Source organism: Terrapene carolina, unplaced genomic scaffold (genome assembly GCF_002925995.2).
Source record: "Terrapene carolina triunguis isolate 2854851 unplaced genomic scaffold, T_m_triunguis-2.0 Scaffold838, whole genome shotgun sequence".
Lineage (NCBI taxonomy): Eukaryota > Metazoa > Chordata > Testudines > Emydidae > Terrapene > Terrapene triunguis.
Genome location: NW_020665189.1, coordinates 12,927,686 through 12,947,471, shown reverse-complemented (window position 1 = coordinate 12,947,471; position 19,786 = coordinate 12,927,686). Strand labels below are relative to the sequence as shown.

Genomic DNA, 19,786 nt, shown 5'->3' with positions numbered 1-19,786 from the left:
CTACTAACCTTTTTGGTTAAAACTGAAACAAAAAAGTGACTTAGCACTTCTGCCATTTCCACATTTTTTGTTGTTTTTGAGTAATAACCTACCCTGTCCTTGGTCTTTGTCTTGCTTCTAATGTATTTATAGAATGTTTTCTTGTTACCCTTTATGTCTATAACTAGTTTAATCTTGTTTTGTGCCTTGGTCTTTCTAATTTTGTCCGTCCGTACTTGTGTTTTTTGTTTATATTAATCCTTTGTAATTTGATCTAGTTACCACTTTTTGTAGGACTCTCTTCTGAGTTTCAGATCATTAGAGATCTCCTGGTTAAGCCAGGATGGTCTCTTGCCGTACTTCCTATCTTTCCTACGCTGTGGGATAGTTTGCTCTTGTGCCCTTAATAATGTCTCTTTGAAAAACTTCCAACTCTCTTGAACTGTTTTTCCCCTTAGACTTGCTTCCTATGGGATCTCATCTACCAAATCCCTGAGTTTGCTAAAATCTGCCTTCTTGAAATCCAAGAAGACAAGTTGTTCCTTAACCAGGTTTTTCTTCTGCCTTGCAATACACGATGAATAATCAATGTTATAAGTCAATAAGCAGTGCATCTGTCATTCGTAGTATAGACAACTAAAATATATGGGCCAAAATTTCAAGATTGGTGTGAAAAATGTGTGCTAGATTTTATGCTTTTTTTCCACGAGCAATTGCACATACAGGCTCACACACAATTAAGCAATTTGTGTCAGCAAATCTGGTAATAATGGGAACAAACTATATGTGTGAACGGTCCCGTGTCCTTTATATAATTGGCCGTTTAAGTGAGTGATATTAGGGCTGATTTTTCTTGGGATTTTTGTTTTCTTACAGCTTTATTTTGCTATACCATTTTGCTGAATTCTCCCAGGATGTTATGAAGAGCAATTCCAGAGTTGTATCATAGAGTCAAAAGCCAATGTTGCATGTGCTCTGTTGCTGTGGCCCTGTCTGTATGTTATTTAATGTGATTCTCCTCTGGACTCTATTCCTGCAATTTGTTTAGAAATTTTGTGCCATTTAAATAACATGCAATCAAGATATCGCATCATCTCCAGGTTAAATGGCATCAGCTTGTACTTTTCTGAGCAAAACAACTTGTCATTTGCAGAGGGTACACGTTGTTTAAACTAGAGGTGATGTGATGTTTGGATAACATACAGCCTGAACAGTTTTGGTAAAGAGTAGCTACATGTCTAACAGCATCACATTCAACAAGACACATGGATGAAAATAACCTATTGGCAGCTTTAGTTCGTGACTAAACCTGCCACGGAATATTAAGAGGTTCAGATCACATTTAAGTGCCCAGAATAACTTTTGGAATAAGAACATTTCTCTGAATTTTAAAGCACCCAAAAGACATGGCCATCACCTGTGTCATCTTTAGTCTTGCTGGGAATATGATTTGCTACATCTGTCAAATGTGAATACCAGTGCTATTCATTCTCCTCCCGCCAAATGAATGTAATGTGACGACTGTAAAATAGGTAAGAAGAAATCACCTTAATTTAAAAGAAAACTTCTAACAGAAGTAAATAAAAACAAAACAAAAATAGAGCACTTGTGCTTTCAAATAATGAATTGTTAAGTAACTAGTTATCATTAACAAATACATGAAACCTTTGAATTTAAGACAAATTGATTTGCCCTAGCAAATTATAGGATAGTAAATCCACCTCTGTCTGCAGGGTTGACTGGTGATGTCTTGTTTTGGTTTGAATTTCCCTTGACTCATTTATCTGTTGGTAATTAGAAGTTGTCTAGTTTTGTGTTTGTTTTAATACGTGACTGGGTCAGATCTGGTAGGTTTTAACAGTCAGGCTGTTTTGTTTGTTTGTGTTTTGTGGAACAGGGCTTCAGGGTGTTTTGGAAGTTAAACTATAATTTCTGGTAACTGTGGGATTCTGATCTCGCTTACGCAGGTGTGAGTCAGGAGTAATGCCACTGAAGTGAATGCAGTTTCCTCAGTATAAAACAAGCATAAGTGAGATCAGAATCTGGCCCTGAATAACCGTAAATAGATTCTTGATGTTTTACTCATGGGGTTTGGATAGAGACCTCAAAGCTACACTGAAGTATGAACTATAGTGGCGCATGATAAATTGGCACAGGTGACCTTATTCTCATATCAAATATATGAAAAACTGAAAGCACATTGAATTGGTAGAAAATACTGTATCAATTTCAGTTTACAGAGAGCCCTTTGGGACTAATAAACTGTCTGACTTTAAGCTGAATTGAAGAAGTCTTATTGAAAAAGCATGGAACAATATAGTAGCTTTGCTTCCCATACAGTATCTCGCTGAGGTCTGTTTTTTTCTGGTTCTTGGAACTTTCCCTTTATTATTGTTTTAATCATCTTGATCAGCATTATTATAATCACAAAACATCAGCCTGAGAAAACGATAGTCTAGTCATTATGTTTCAATGTCACCTTTGTCAACTCAAGCTTAGCTATCATTTGAAATTGCTATATCAATTCTGTGATTAGATATAATTTGTGATATGACCAGCATTCATAGGTGAGTAGTTTAAAATACAACAACACCTAAATACTCCGGTATGATATTAACTCTTTCCTCTTAAGTTATTCACATCCGTCCTCCTAATACAACTGCTCTTTGACAAATATTCATGGAACCAAATATTTTATTTTTGTAGATAATGAAATCTTACTGTATGATCACTAAATGAAATTTATGAATTACTCTAGTAATGTGGAATCATTTTGTATGTGTTACCAAGGGTAGACAAATTCTTTGTAGTCATAGCTTTTTTCCCCTCAAAAGTCAGATACACTTTGTGTGTGTAATTAATGATTTTCAAAGTGTACCTTTATAATGCCTCAAAAACCTTTGGAATTTACCATCCTAGAAAAATACCTGCCATTTTCTGTATTTGTGAAAAAACATTACTATATCTCTTATATTCTGTGCTAGTTACATTTAAAACAAGATAAACTTAACAAGATTGTTCAGAAATTAAAAGAATTATTCACTACTGGTTTTGCATTCTTCATTTCAGAGGAATAAAAGATAAACTAAGTTAAAAAATAGGACCAGTTAATGCAGCACATAAATGTGATGCATGAAATGTGACATCTCTTTAACATTGAGGGAAAACACTTCTTTCCATTGAGAGCTTGCACTAAATGCAAAATATTGACACATCCCTATTATATTAAACAAAAGGATTCGTTCAGAAAGATAATCTTATAGAACGAGTAGTATCATGTGATCTTATTAATATTTATGAAATATGATAACATAGTAAAAAGGAGAACTGGGACACAGGCACTATCTTTATAGACCCTATTCATTTCAGCTTCAAAATGTTTTTCATTTCACACATCAGACACTAATTAGCAAATATCTAATTAGTGTTTGAAGATTAATCGCTCATGGGAGTTGAGGCTTTGAGCTTTCATGCATGCAAAAATAGTGCCACTTTAGGTGCAATTGTTAAGGTACAGTAACTTTAAATGATGTAACTTTGTTATTTTTCTCTGAAATTGTGTAAATTACAATAAAAAGTAAAATTAAGCTCAAGTAAATAGGGAAGAAAGCTGCATTTACAAAGGAAAAGGCAAGGACTAGACACTGTAAAAGAATGGCTAAAGTACTTAAAACCTATCCAGAAGTTGGTAAGATTCCAGGGGCAGGATGGGATTTAATATTAACAGTCATTTTTTTTTTTTTTTTTTTACTTTTCCTGGTGAGAAATTATTTGCAAAATTCATATTTAGATTGTACTGGATGAACTATCAAATCTTTTACATTACTCTTGAGATTCTAAATCATCTGAACATGTTGAGCACAGTTAATAGTGGAGCAACTTGTGAAGTACGGTGGAATTGACATATTTTAAAGTACAGTGTCTTAAAGTTTTATAGTTCAGATACATCCTGTTGGTAAATTACTATTCTTGGCAATTCATTGTGTTTCTTTTTAATAAGAGGGACATTAAATATAATATAAACAAACTATACTTTAATAGTGTTGTGACAGAGTGGATCAATGCATGTAAGAGGAAATGTGGTTCATGCCCTGTAAATAGCATCATGCTTGCTTGAGCAACAGAACTACTAATCACAAAGAACTTCTGTTAAAATAGTTGAAATAAAGAGAAACCAGGTTTCAGTACTTTGCTTCATGGTTTATGACAACATTAATAAGTTCACCCTGGAGCAATATCAACTAGAACCTAATTTTGAAAATACATTTATTTTAGGCATGCTGTACCTGTTCAAATAATTTTAAAGCTAAAACAATCATATAGTATAACACCTAAATCTACAGGCAGTCATGCAGAAATGCTTGAGGACAGCAATATGGAACCATTTTGACATTATAAAGTTTGAGAAATTTCCCAAAAGTAAAATGGCTTTAAGAAATTAAATGCTACAGTACTTCCAATGTTAAGCATATATACTATTTAAATGTTTATTATAATAAACAACATTGTAGGATTCATTTAGGTCAATTTAGGTCCAAAATGAAAAGTTGTACAGAAAGCATTCCAGTATCATCAGTCTTTAGAGAGTTCGGTTTTGTTTCCCCCCCCCCCTTTATTTGTGTATATGTTGAATTCCCCCTGCCCCACCATTTTGTCAGAGCAGGAGGTGTTTTCTCTGTTCAAGAGTGCAACTTCAGAGTTGCAATAAGGATCAGCTGGTATCAGTATTCTATAGCACTGTCTCTTTCTTCTTTCCTCAAAGGCTGAGCTAATCTCTCTGTCAACTTGAGTGTCCTAATTTATAACTCAGCACCCTTAGGCTATATTTCTGCCCCCTTCCCAGTAACTGACATGTCAATGAGAATGCAAGAGCAACCCCCCCATGGGTAATGGGGATACTGAGACACTGCTGTTATTTTCCTTTCAAAGGATCTCTAACAATGCCCTGAATTGATCCACTGCTGTATGTCTGCTCTTAGTTGCAGTGTCACTCTAGTGGCGAGTCGTTTTAAACTGAAGCCCACTTTTTTGGTAGACCAACATCTAGAGATGTGCTGCTAATAAGGGTATGTGCTATTCTGTACCCATTATATACTGCAGAATAACAAGCAAACTAAAAATGATTGGCGAAGTTTGTTGAATCTTTATGCTAGCTGAACCAAGGCACTCTCTAAAATAATAATGGGAAAGTATAATAAAATAGCTACAGTAGTAACATTCTTTAACTTTTTTCATCTAATCATTTTTATGAAATTGAATAAATAGATTTTTAAACATCAGCTTATGGCAGACAAAGCTCTGGTGCCTCAAATACCGGATATGCCTGCACATGGTCAGTTACACCTAACTTACATTCAAGTTCATCATTCCAAAATGTGTATGGTACAATTGTGACGAGAAGTAAAATTCCAATGTGTATCCTGAGTATCCCATGATGATTTATTAGCAAACGAGATACTTTAGCCATGGGGAAGATCCAGCCAGCTCAATTGTGTCCCCTTGTTCTTGGTCAATTTGATTCTCACCTCCCTGTAATATGAAAAGGAAAAACAAACAAATATATTTTGTCTCTCTTTGGTATGGTACTGTAATATATTTAGCATATATAATACCCTTTAGGCAAAATAGTTTGGCTTAAGCTACCAATTTCTTGTTTTCCTAAATTTTTAGCTTATGCCTCCTACTTTTTGAACCTTTCTCCAGTATAAAAATGGTGCTGCAGAATCTCATGGATTTATGGTTCTCAACACCTTCTTTTAGGTCACCTATGGGTATTTCTTTTCCAGGGAGAATTATCCCAACCCCTGTAACCTTACTTCTTAACTTAGGGCAGGTCTACACTACCCGCCTGAATCGGCGGGTAGAAATCGACCTCTCGGGGATCGATTTATCGCGTCCCGTCGGGACGCGACAATCGATCCCCGAATCGACGCTCTTACTCCACCAGCGAAGGTGGGAGTAAGAGCCGTCGACGGGAAGCCGCAGAGGTCGATTTTGCCACCGTCCCTACAGCGGGGTAAGTCGGCTGCGATACGTCGACATATCTTAAATCGACACCCCCCCTGTAGTGAAGACGTAGCCTTAGATTCTTGAGACACTTGTATCTGTCTGAGTAAAATGGAGTTATTGCGAGTTTTCCCAGGGTATCTAAGTATTTATTGTATGTCACCACCTGAAAAAAAAATGTACGGAGTTTTTGGAGAACAGACCGGTTTTATTTTGTTCTCCACAGGTTCCCATGTTAACATTAATACTACTGAGCCTTTAGAAAGGACTTCCTGCCACATTCTTTCAAAAAAACCCACAACAAACACAGGGTATTTTGTTTCAAATACCTTAAAAATAATGCACTGAATCAGATAAGTAAAAAACCAAACCATTGGTTAATACTTTTTAAATACATTATTTATTAAATATGTGGTGAGAAGAAATAAAAACGAACAAAAAATATTAAGTAAAAGTGGGTAAATTTGGTTAACAATTTTGGGGAGAAATTAATGTGCAATATTTCCCCGATTTTTCTCATTACTTCTCCTCCCCACAATGTTGCTTTGTCAAGAAGTTTTGGGAGACTGTTTTTCTTTTTCTTTTTTTTTCAGTTTTGTTGAGAGAAGCATTTTTTTGTTCAAAAATGTGTACTTGTGAAAACTCACATTAATTTGCAGATACGTTATAAATGCAACTTTTCTCTCTCATGGCCCACAGGCATGTGTAATTTACACAAACTCATACCTCAGTGAGGGTAAATCAAGCCCAGCAGATACTACACTTCACAAAAATTGTCCCATAACATCCTTGTGGAATAAGCAAATACCATTGCCCCCAGTGTTATAGATGGGGAAACTGAGATTTGGTGGCATACTCAAATTCACACTGCACATGAGAGATAATATCTGATTTAGAAGACAGGTCTCCTGAATGTTAGGTCCTTGACTAATCCACTAGTCTGTAATTACCCAAAGGCAGGTAATTTAACATCTTTGTCCCATTTTCCCCTTCTGTTAAATGGGGATAATATATTTGCAATCGATATTAAAAATATACAAGATGTCCACAGCCACGTGGGGATCCAAGCAGACATAACTAACCACATTCTACAGACCTAGGGCCTGTTTCTCCATTGTGTTAAATTGGTTTTATCCAGTGTAACTTTATTGAAGTCAGTGGAGTTGCACCATTTAAAACTGGCATAACAAAGTGGAAAATCAGGCCTCTAATCAGTGGGGGTGGGGGGGCAGGCACATGCCGTATCACTTCACAGCTAATAGTAATGCCATTCCCCTACACAATCAATATGTTGCCAGCATAAAAATCTCTATAAGAGCTCTGAAACATTGATGATATATCCAGATCATGAAAAGGGCTATATAAGACTAAGGACCAGTGTCAAAATTTTCAAAAACATGAGCCAAAAATTAGGCTCCTGAATTTGTATTTAGATGCCTACAAATCAGATTTCCAAAAGTGATTTAGGAGCATAACTCCCATTGATTTAAGTGGGACCACTTGTGTGAATGATTGTAAATTCTAGTCTCATGTTCTGTTATATTCCATGCTATACTGTACATACTAGAATACTAAACATCAAATTCCAGTAGTCTTAAGATATTAAATTATAATAAAATTGATGTGTTGGGAAACAGTATGCCTCTTAAAATAATGTAGGTGTTCTGTCCTTATTTGATCTGTAAAATTGTGTAAGGGTAGAAGTAGATAATCTCAAACAGTTACGATAAGAATTACAGACAAACTGGTCATTTTTAATAGAAAGTTCACCTAAACAGGTATCAGTTGCATTATTTCTGCATGCATTTATTTGCTTTGCCAGAACTATAACCAGGTGTTAGCCTCTTCCACGGAAAGTTCAGATATTTTTCTCTGAATGAAAATGAAAGTTGGAAGTTTGTGAAAGGCATATCCGTGTGGAATTCATAGGACTTCATGTTGTAACGCAGCAAGAAGGCTTGCCAGAAATTGCGTGTTTCATGGTGATGATGCAAAACTTGACATCTGTTAAATTAACATCTACCTAACATTTTTGCCTTTCAGTCAAATGCATTCAAAAAATTTAAATCTTTTTTAGCTGTCAAAACAATCTGTCACAAGATATTTATTTTTTGTATAATGGGTTACTTAAGAAAAGCAGCATATGGTTCAGTGAACTGCACCTACACTACAGCTTTAGCTTAAATCTGTACTGCCTACAAACTACTGGAAAATATACATACGGTATGATCACTTTTTTATTTTAAAATCAACTAAATGTAGCCATACATTTTCTTTGACCTCTGCATCTCTTTTTTAATCTGTTATGCAATCTGTTGTTCTTCTTGGGTGAGAATCCTAGGTGTATAGTGCTTTCTGCCTTTTAAACTCTTAATTTTTTGCCTAATAAAAATAAGGCCTGGTCTACACTAGAAAATTAATTTGGCTTATCTATGTCTCCCAGGGGTGTGAAAAATCCACACCTCAACTGCCATAGTTAAGCTGACCTAATTCCTAGTGTAGACATCACTATGTCAACAAAAGAATTCTTCTGTCAACCTAGCTATGCCCTCTCAGGGAGATGGATTACCTGTGCCAATGGGAGAACCCCTCATTTCAGTGGCAGTAGTGTCTAAACTGAAGCATTTCAGTGGTGCGTGCAGCTGTGCCACTGTAGCATTTCAAGGTTACACATGCCCTAAGATAGCACTATAAATACTCCCATTATAACATGTCAAATGCTGGAACTGTCCCTGCACTCATCTCACCTGAAAGCAATCTGAAATTAGTTTCTTTTTAGTTTATTCTGTGGTCATTCATTCCTCTTGCTCATAGAGAGAATATTAATAATAAAAAAATTCCAGTAATGGCCAAAACAAAGTCTTCAAAGCAATTCAAACGTACACAGTATTGTGGTGTTCTGACTATTTATCAAAAATATCATCTCATTCCAGTGACACACTGTGTGTGTGTAGCTTTGTGGCATGTTCAGTGCACTTTTAACATAGCCTTTTCAATTATGTCCATAGGAACACTAACTTCACAGGTGATTTTGCCTGAGTAAGGACTGAGAGTGAAAACTTGTCCCCACTGAAGTCAGTGGGACTTTTGCCATTAAATTCAATAGTGCCAGGATGTCATGCTAAATGTGGATTCTAGGAACACTTCTTGAACATGCTTGCTTTTCTGAACTATAGACACATTAAAATTGCAGTCTGAACTATTTTAATTATTTCTTGGGGATGAATTTATTGAGTATGCATGTTCTTTGTACTTATTTTTTTATTTATATAAACTTTGGGGAAAAAAGGAGGGGGAGACTAGACTCGTAGTACGTAAGAAGCATGTGTGAATGAGAGAGATCCTGCTCTGAGAATAGCCTGTAGCTTTCTAGGCTGGTAGAGATTGAAAGTATTGAGGATATGACACACTTTACCTCTGGGAAGACAAGAAAAGTGTCACCCACACCACTGTAGCCCTTCAGAGAGCATCCCTTATTTGCTCATTCACTTAGCTGCTTCAGTTTAGTTTCAAAGCAGGGAAAGCAATATATAAACTTTGCAGTAAATTATTGCATTTCATTAGGTATAAATAGAAATTTCTCAAGTGCCCCGAAAGGAATTTCTAGGCCTGCATATCAGTATAATATTTTCAGAGAAACACAGCATTTGAAGATTGAGAACATATGGTGACATACACTGTATGGAAGCTTTCACTTAAATGTCATGTGTCATAAATTTGTCATGTATCTTTAATAGTTTTAATGTCATCAATATTTTTAAAATGTAGCTTGTTTTACAGTGTAGCCAGCTTTTAAATTAGATTTCTCACTACTAATTATACACCTCAATATTAGCCTGGTGTTTAAAAATTAGCAGTTAACAATTTTTAAAAAGCCAATTAAGTATTTATTTGCTTTTCTAACATATATCTCATGTATCCTGCATATTCTGCAGAAACAATTTTAGAGATGTTTGAGAGAATTAAAAAAATACTATCTGCTTCTTGTATCCCTTCTGCTAGAAAAACCAGGTGCCTCAATTACATGATATGAACTGTATAGGTCTCAGAGGAAGAGAAAAATTAAGGGCACGTCTTCACTGGCAATGTTAAAGCGCTGCTGCGGCAGCGCTTTAACATGGCTTGTGTAGTCGCAGCACAGCTCTCCCAGCGCTCTAAAAAAACCACCCCCACAAGGGGCGTAGCTACCAGCGCAGGTGCATAGTCTATACGGACACGTTACAGCACTGAAACTTGCAGTGCTCAAGGGGGTGTTTTTTCACATCCCTGAGTGAGAAAGTCGCAGCACTGTAAAGTGCCAGTGTAGACAAGCCCTAAGATTAATAGACGACATCATCACTTGTTGTAAATCAGTGTAGCTCTGTTGACTTCAGTGGAGCTATGTGATTTATACCTGTTGAGGATTTTGGTCCAAAAACTGTAAAACACCGCAGGCTAAATTCACAAACGATCAACGTTGCAACAGCTATCTTTGGGTTGCCTGCCACCTAGTGGAATCCACAGCCGCAAGTTAGGCAGTCAGGCTAGCCATAAAATGTCTGGGGAGGGTTAGGTGCCTGAGAATAGCCAATAAGCTGAGCAGGCAGTGGCCTAAACTAGCCAGTAGGAAAAACCAATGAGGGGGTGTGGCCTCAGCTCCACCCCTCAAAGGAAGCTAAGCACCTTAGTCTGGGACAGAGGGAGGCACCTTATCTCCATCTGGGATTCACAGCCATGGAATTAGGTGCCTTAGCCCTTTCTGACAAAAAGTGGTGGTAGTGACCACCTCTAAGTTTAGGCTAGTGGTTAGAAATCTGCCTCATGTAGAGGAGGGATTTGAACACCCATCTCAGGAGACTCCAACTGTTGGACTCTGGGATGTTCTGCAGTGAGTCGATCTCAGTCTCTCCTGTTGAAGCAGTTCCATTTTGTATAAATAATTAAATATTCATTGGACCAGAGAAAGAGTGAGACTGACTGATATAGTCCAGTGCTTAGGGCACTGAGTTGGGATGTGAGAGACCCAAGATCAAATCTCTGTACCAGTGGCTATTTAATGACTTACAAAGTGGAATGTCCTCACCAGGAGAGATTGAGAAACCCATGGATAGGGCATTCTCTGGAGATAGGGATTCAAATCCCTGCTTTACCTCAGGCAGCGATGGGAACACAGGTATCCCACATCCTCAGTGTGCACTCTAACCATGCAGCTAAAGGTTATAAGTATGGTGACAGCTCCTTCTCCTCCTCCTCCTGTGTTTAGTGCAGGGTCCAGCTTGTAAGGTGGCCTCTGAGAATGCCTACTGATCAGGTGAGAAAGGCAAGGGAATGCCTTTTTTGAGGATCCCACTGTGGCTTAGGCATAAGCTTAGGTGCCTGGGTGTCAGGACTCAGGTGGCTTTGCACATGCTCAATGGCAGATTTTGAAGTGCCTAAGGGACTTGATCAGTGGAAGCTTACTGATGTCTGACATCTTAGACCCATCCAATGCTTGAGGCAAGTACCGTTGTTACCGTTGTGAAGCTGGGAATCTCTCCTTCCCAATGTAATAAAGTTCCTGTTTCTAGTCTTGCAGGGCTAAGAGATACAGATTTTTAAAGCCTTGGCATTTTTAGGTAAAGAAGACCTGTCACTGGTCCAGAAATGAAACTTGCCTTTTCTCGAGGCAGCTGCAGTGTTGGCCAAAATACCATTTAATGTCTAGTACAGTTTCAAGAACATTTCAGGAACCCCCCCTTAGGCATAACTGTATGTATTTTCACTATTTTTCAGCATCATTTCATAAAAGCAAATCTATGAAGTGGTAAACCATCCTGATCAATAAAAAAAGAATCTTATCGGCATGCTAATAGTTAAAATGTGATGGAAACTGTAGTCATATCCTTACCATGTTGTAATGCTCCATGGCCCGACTCTCATTTCATGCTGGTGTAAATTGATTGAAAGAGAGACAGTGCTAATGTACAGTGATATCATAGTCCAACTATTAGAGCATGGGGTGCTATTCAAATAAGGTAAAAACAATGCTGATATAAAACTGAGTATTTAGGAGCAGAGATACCCATGTTCAGGGCAAAGATTTAAAGAAAATCTGAAGAGAAAGAAACCAATAAACCAATATAAGACATTTATGCTTTAAAAAGTACTTCCCTCTTTCTCCCTTCCACCTCTTCCAATCTGTTTTTCACTGCTCTGAGGAGGCAGATGCTCACAGATATTGTGAGTGGAGCGCAAAAACGTCCTTTCAAATAATTGTTGTGTGTTTTTGTTCCCAGCGTCTCCTCTTTCAGCTTCCCTGTGAAGTGTCATGTCAATGTCTAGCTTCCCCAGTGTATTCATATATCTGAAATAAAAACTTGCTCCAGTGTGGTCAGAGCTGTATCTACTGAGTGGGCACTCTCGTGCCTGTGGCATTAATAATAATAAAAAAAACCACAGTGGGACAAGTGCACACTGTGATTTAAAAAAAATAAATAGTAAGTTAAGTACAATTTAGCCAAATAATAATTAGTAACATCAAAGTTTTGTGGAAGTGTTAACTATTAAAACGTCACAATTAAGGCTGTGAGGCAGGTAAATATCATATCATTATTTTACAGATGGAGAAACTCAAGCACATAGCACTTAATTGACTTCCCCATATTCCTACAGTGAATCAGAGATGGGATTAGAACCCAAACTCCTGCCACCTAGTCTTGCAGTTGGTCAGCTAGAATAGATTGTCTCCTAACAACTGAATGAATGAAAATACTTTTTTTTAAACACCATCATACTGAATTTTGAGAGCTCAGCTTTCAATATTGGTCTCTGGTTTTGTTGATACAGTTTTGTATCTGCAAATTACTGCACCTATATTTTTGCATGCAAAAATTAATTGTGGGCTCAACAATTAGTAGTAAAGACATCTACCGCTTTCTGTCAACAAATTAAATTACAAAATCAAAACACTTTCTGGAAAATGAGAAACTGAGTTAATGCCCAGTTGAAAATCAGATCCCAAAATGACAGAGAAATGTCGTCCATATTTGCTTATTGTCAAGCCACTATGCAAAGTGTTGTTTCTGTGCATGACTCTGCTGTGTGCATAGTCATTAAGGAGGAGTTGTGCATACTGATATATTTGAATTCTAAGTAAGATATCCTGTCTATACATTACAATTGTTGCTGCTTTGTTTTGGGTTCTGTACAGTACTTGAGGTAGATGCAACGTCTCTAGCACTGAGTGATTGTTTGATGAGGGAGTAGATAGCATCTGTCACGTGAAAGCACAGACTGGAAAGATGAAGTTAAGTCAGGGCTTTCTCATTCCCATCATTCCCCAAGGGGCAATTCTTACTTACTACCCAGAATAATAAATCCCTCCCTGGCACAGTCATGTTCCAGTGTGTCACTGCATGAGCAAACAGAGCAGACTCAGAAATTGTGGTCAGGGACTACATGTGTATAAATGTGCAATATTTTTAGAATCTGGAAGGTGCCCACAATATTGCTTTCTGCAATATACATACAACAGAAGAATATGAAAGACCTCATTGAAGATATAACTCAAGTTTATTCTTAGACAAGGGAATTAGTTGAGATAGAGCCCCAATAATTGTTCAAAGTCTGTGACATTTAGTCAAGATATTGCAAGAGCTCCTTGTGGTCAAACTGTGACAGCACAGGTGACTCAAACGATGTTACATTTTCTTGTTTGCATATTGTTCTAATACATTTGTACAGATTATTTGTTTCTGTCTCCCTCTGTTGTTCAGGCTCTGACACATTTTTCCTTTTCATCTGCTTCAAGACCAGAAGAATTAAACCAATCAGCTAGCAGGACAATTAGATTTTAATGAGATATTTGATTTTCACTGGTTAGTTGATTTAATTTGAAGCTTTCAATTCTGATTGGCTTTGAGTCAAATATAGAATAACTTTCAATTTTGTCTTCAACAATGATAAATTGAAGTTAGTATAATCCCAGATATTTGAAATTAGTATTCTAAAGGAGGGGAGAAGAAAGAAACCTTGTGATTTATTGGTTTTGCTTAAATGGGTTTAATTTCTTGTATTCCAACATGTTTTGCCATTTTACAACATACTGTACAACTGTGACCCCATTGCTCTCTGCAGTCAGGTTGTGTTAATTTTTCTTTTCGTGCAGTAGCAGAGCTCACAGTCTATACCTGACTCTTGAAGGGGAAAAAAATGACTATTTCTTCAGGCATCTTGCAGTGTTGTCATGCTGATGATTGTGGCTACTGGATTACCATTAGTGTTGGCCCTTTGGCATCTATTTTTGATCATTTAGCCTTGCTGAGTTCTTCTGGTTTTCCATGCGCATCAGGGCAACAATGGGTATCCAGATGATCTTGCTGTTTTCTGGAGCTCTTTCTCAGTTAACATGTTGCCAATTTATGGTTTACATCAAGAGATTGCTCTCCTCTCTAGCCTTAGAAGGCACTTCCTGTGAGTCAAACTGTGTTCCATAACTTTTTGGATCCTGCTTCAGTATGCCCTATATCACTTTTGCTGTCCCCCAAAATGAAATTTGCATCCCTTTAACTCAGAGTAGAATGAAATATTGGCTAGCCTGTCATCTGAGGAGACCACCATACTATTTGCTCCTTCATCACATGACTAATGATTGTATTTGTTGTTGCTATGAAAAATAGGTTGGTGTTAGAAATCTTGGCCTTTAATTTGGTATAGAGGGGCAGCCTATTATGTAGAACCTGTCTAGTACTCCAGTTTCTTTCCTAAAGCTGTGTGAAAGTGGTGGCTCTTAATAAAATTTCACTCTAAAGGCAATCACTTTCCAGTGCTTAAGTCCCACATTCCACCTGACCCCTCCCTTCCTGCCCTGCTCCCCTGCAAACTAAGGTGTTTTTTTGGCGGGAAAGGGAGAAGCAGCAGCGGGGCTCAGGAAGAAGATGGCCCTATTCCAGCAGCTCTGAACCCCCTGCCCCATTTCTTCCCTTTTCCCCTCAGGAGCAGAGAGACAGCCCCAGACAGGGAATATAGGAGCCAATAGGCTTTTCTGGGTGGAGTGGGGAAAGGACAGAGCCAGCAGGTAAGTCACTTTACCTTTCACTGACAGCAGGGGAAGGAAGTGTAGTGGACTCTGAGCTGGTAAACTCTTCACAGGCTGGGAGGCTCCACTTCCCCCACCCCACGGAAAGTGTACTCACCAAGCCTGGTCATTCTGGCTTCCCCCTACCCTCATGAACAACTCTGTGTGCTCCTGGGCAACTGGGATTCTGCTCTGTGCTCCCTATAGGGATGCAGGGAGGGAGGAGCAGCAGGGACCTCCTTGGAGGCAGCAGCAATGGAGCCCTGCAGAGAGGCAGGGCCTAGCCTAAATTAATAATATTGGAGGAAAGGGTGGCTAAATGTGGTTGGGCTGATTGAACTGCATAGGGTACTTCATTGTACTGGTACCACCAGACGGATTGGTAATTCGGGGCGTGTGCTAAGTGAATTGCATTAGTAGCAGGGTGGTACGAAGGTGTGTGGTTGTGTATGTGGGAGGACTGATTCAATTGCACTGCTACCAGCTGTGTTGGGAATGGGGTGGGGAGATGGAGCTGACTTAACTATATAATGGTGAGTGGGAGATACAAAATAAATTGTACACCCCTTTACCTCGAAGCAACCTGGGCAAGGGCCCCCCCTCTCCATGCCCCAAAATTGACTGCAAAAACTATTTGTTTTATTCACACAGTGTAGAAACATCCTTAAGAATAGTTTTTATAATTACAAAGTCCACATTGTTCTCTATAAACTATGAACTAAAATCTGTAAAGTAGTGTGCAATGCTGATCAAAAAATGGGTATCCAATATTTTGGTTATTTGTCATCCATTTTGATGGCTTGGGTCACTTATTGGCAGCAGGTTTGAATGTTGAGATACGGTTAGAGTGGAGCAACCTCGGTGGTAATAGAAGATAGAAAATATTCTGAGTCATAAGAAAACACATAATTTCCAGTCTGATCCTACAGCCAAAAACAGATGTTGCAGAATAATTTGTGGGTTGAAGAGTGCACAGCCATTAGTGAAGACTTGTTCCCAACCCCTTTCTTCCTTAATGTTTATTACAGCCCCAGATTTCTGATACTATCTTAGCATAACTAAATAAGTGACAATGTAATTTGCTGTTCTTATGCCCGCAATTTTAATTTTGAGATCTACTGGATTAGAAATTGAGAACTTTATTTCATCTCTCATTTATCCTTTCCTAGCTTTGTATTGTATAGCCATATCTAGCATCAACAAACCAGTCACTGGAATTTCATAAAGTCTGCAGAAAACAGAATGCTAACAGATCCTGAGTGCAGCTTGGAGGGGCTTTAACACCCCTTTACACCATCCCCAGGATATTTATAAGGAAGGGAGATGATATGTTTCTGATGCCAGAGCAACCATTAGTTTCCAGTAGTCACAGTGGGCAATTGTGGCAGCTGGGGATCACCTGGGTATAAGAGAGCATTGGCCACTCTTCCCTTCCTCCGACCACACCTGTATGCCAGTATCTCGCAAATGGTGGCATAAGAGCTGATACCACTTGCACATTCCCTTAGATTGGGCAAGTCCTCTAATGTCCAGATAAGGAGGCTTTAGGAAATCTGCGGAACCAGCATGGTGCAAAACTGCTCTAATGTAGCTGAGAATCAGGCTGTTCTCTCCCCCCACCACCAATAGTTTAGTGGATACAATTTGGGGGGGAGGGATTGATTCTTTCTTTCTTTCTTTCTTTCTTTCTTTCTTTCTTTCTTTCTTTCTTTCTTTCTTTGATCTAAATTATTTTAGGGTAGCGTATGTGTGTATCAATATGCACACATGCATATATAGGTACGTGTCATATAGCTATGCATCCGAAGAAGTGAGGTTTTTACCCACGAAAGCTTATGCCCAAATAAATCTGTTAGTCTGTAAGGTGCCACCAGACTCCTTGTTGTTTTTGTAGATACAGACTAACACGGCTACCCCCTGATACTTGTCATATAGTTAAATGGCCCTCAATCTGAACTGAACAAGTTTGAGACAATAGCTCTATACACCAAGTAAAGTGTTAATTTCTGTGCAGTACCTGTGGTTCTACTGCTAAAATTAAGGAGTTGAGGATTGTATTATGCTTTATTCCTACTGTGAACAGAATTAAGTAGACACCAATTTACACCTCATTGTTAAGAGTAGCTGATTTTTCCAAAAGTGAGACCACATTTACATCATTTGTAATTAAGCCAAAGGAGGAAAAAATTACTTTTTTTTCCTTCACTGCAAATCAGGAAGCAAATATTTAATGTTAAATGAGTTCAAATGCTAAAACATACATCAGTTCTGAGAGAGGAAAAAAACAAATCAGAGCTTGATTCTATCTTCTGCTGCACTGGAATATTAGTCATTCCAGTTTCCATGAAATGTTTTGTTTCACAAAACAGAATAAACAACTGACTAATTGATACTATGTGTGTGGCGGGGAGGGAGGGACATTCAGAGGTTGAAATTTCAGTTTCATTTGGCCTGAATAGCCCATATTGGTAAATGACAAATTGTTCCACTGCACTACAGTAGCCCATCATGACCCAACCCTGCAAACCCTTATTCACACGAAGAGACCCACTGATTTCAGAGAGACTCCTTCTGTGAGTAAGCACTATTAAGTGAGTAAATGTTAGCAAGATAGGCCCTCAGTATCTTGACCTTTGAAATATGTCACCCAGCCACTTGTTTCCTATTTAAATTAGTTTGTAAACTTTTTGTGGCAGAGGATTGAGTTTTATTATTCATCTCTATGGCACTTAGCAATATAGAGCTCTGATCCTAATTGGAGTCTCTATCTAGTTGCTGCTGTAATATAAATAATAATGACAATAATAACATTTATGAATATATCAGACACTTAAAAATAAGAAATATAGCACTGACTTAAACGTGACAGATTGACTGTTCTAGTAATTTACGTCTTATCCACAGACACAAGCTCTCCATTTTACCACATCGACGTACTTCAGTCTCTAGGGAAGAAAAGATAGAACAGCCTCTGTTTGTTCAGGCCCCGATTCCGCAAGATTTCTGACATTATGAACATGAGTTATCCTATTGAATTCAGTGGTGCTTAAAGTCATGTGCGTAAAATTAAGCACATACTTAATACCTTGCTGAATCTAGGGTGACCAGACGTCCTGATAAAAATATCGAACAGTTTGTCCCACGTCCTGACCGAAGTACGGTCGGGATGCCATTTGTCCCGATATTTTGTTTCTGGCTTTTTTTTTTTTCCTTGTTGCTTAGGCAGCGGTGACAGGCAGGGGAGCGCCTTTTCAATTGTTACACTCACCCGGCATGTCCGGGTCTCGGCGGCATTTCGGCGGATGGTCCTTCCTTCTTTGGCAGCAAGGTTTATTACCCGCCACCGAAGGCCATCAGCGATTGAAGGACCCGCCGCCGAAGACTCAGACAGGTGAGTGTAACAATTGAAAAGGCGCTCCCCCTGCAGCGGTCCCAATATTTTGGAATTCTCATCTGGTCACCCTAGCTGAATCTGGGCCTCAGTCCTTGGCTTCTATATCCAGACTAGCAACTGGGTGTTGTCACTGTCATTTAGATTTATATGTAACATGAACACCTGTCCACTAGAAAAAAAATTTTTTGTGTTAACAGCAGTTGGTCTGTCCAAGGTGTCCTCGGGTCCTTACTTTCAAGGTTAGAATTGAACTTGTGACTTAAAGATGAAAGCATCTATCCTGATGTGAATTCCCTGAACTATCCTTCCTCCTTGCCCTTTATGTGTTTAGAAATTTTTGATGCCATCTTCTGTGCTTTAAATGTCAGCAGATGTTGGAAATAGTGCAATAGGCCTCCCTCATTGCTCTTTAAATACTTTTCATGCTGAGTAAACAAGCCTAAAAAAAAGGTCTTTTTAGTGCATACCAGAACATTTAACATAACAGATTAGGCCCTGAAAATAAACAAACATTGTGACTTGAGATTATTTTTGTGAGAATTAGATAAAACTATCATGGGCAGCACTTTTAATTTAATTTATGGCATTGCATGATTTATCATATTTTCCCCCATGAGCATACTTCAACTGATCACTATTCATTAATGCTCCACAAAGATGGTAAAATCCATAGGAAGCTGGGACAGCCGACACAAGTACAATATAATGAATAAAAGAAGGAGAACAGAATATGTAGATGTTAAGCATTCCCAAGTAGACTAGTATCAGGGGGTAGCCATGTTAGTCTGTATCCACAAAAACAACAAGGAGTCCAGTGGCACCTTAAAGACTAACAGATTTATTTGGGCATAAGCTTTTGTGGGTAAAAAACACTTCTCAGTGACTTAAACACTCATGTTACTTTGGATTCACATATCTATTTCCTCTGGCCAAAAAAAAAAAAAAAAAAACCATAGTTACAGTAGCATCATATTACATAGCTTTTCTTTATTACTCCAAGCCAAATCCTGCATCCTTTACTCATGTGAGTCATCCTCTTTGTCAATGGTACAACTCACATAAGTAAGGGTTGCAAGCTCAAGCCTTTATACAGCCTATTTCTTTAAACAGGTGTAAGATTTCCATTGTGGAGCTGAACCTGCTCCCATTGAAGTCAGCGACCTCATATTAACTTCAAGGAGAAGGACTGGGCACTTAACCAGTTTTAAATTAGTTTTACTACTTTTTATTTATTTTTTATGTTTAAAAAAGACTAAAACTAAAATCAGGAAGATGGAATTCATAGGAGAAGGAAAATATGGAGTCTATCCAGCAGATTGAGAGAATTTTTTTTCTTTCTGCAAGATTAAGACTCTTAAATGTCATGCACTTGG

At 38.2% G+C, this 19,786-nt stretch overlaps 1 protein-coding gene across 2 annotated transcripts in view; it reads left to right on the top strand.

Annotated features, from left to right (window-relative positions):
- TENM2 (teneurin transmembrane protein 2) overlaps nt 1-19,786 on the top strand; it is an 828,204-nt gene that overhangs the window by 237,209 nt on the left and 571,209 nt on the right. The window contains exon 3 of one of the 2 annotated variants that reach the window (XM_026660852.1): nt 7,189-7,205. The exons of the other annotated variant lie outside the window; for it this stretch is intronic. Coding sequence (XP_026516637.1) covers nt 7,189-7,205 — 17 coding nt within the window. The remainder of the gene's footprint in view (nt 1-7,188; nt 7,206-19,786) is intronic. 2 annotated transcript variants of the gene reach the window in all.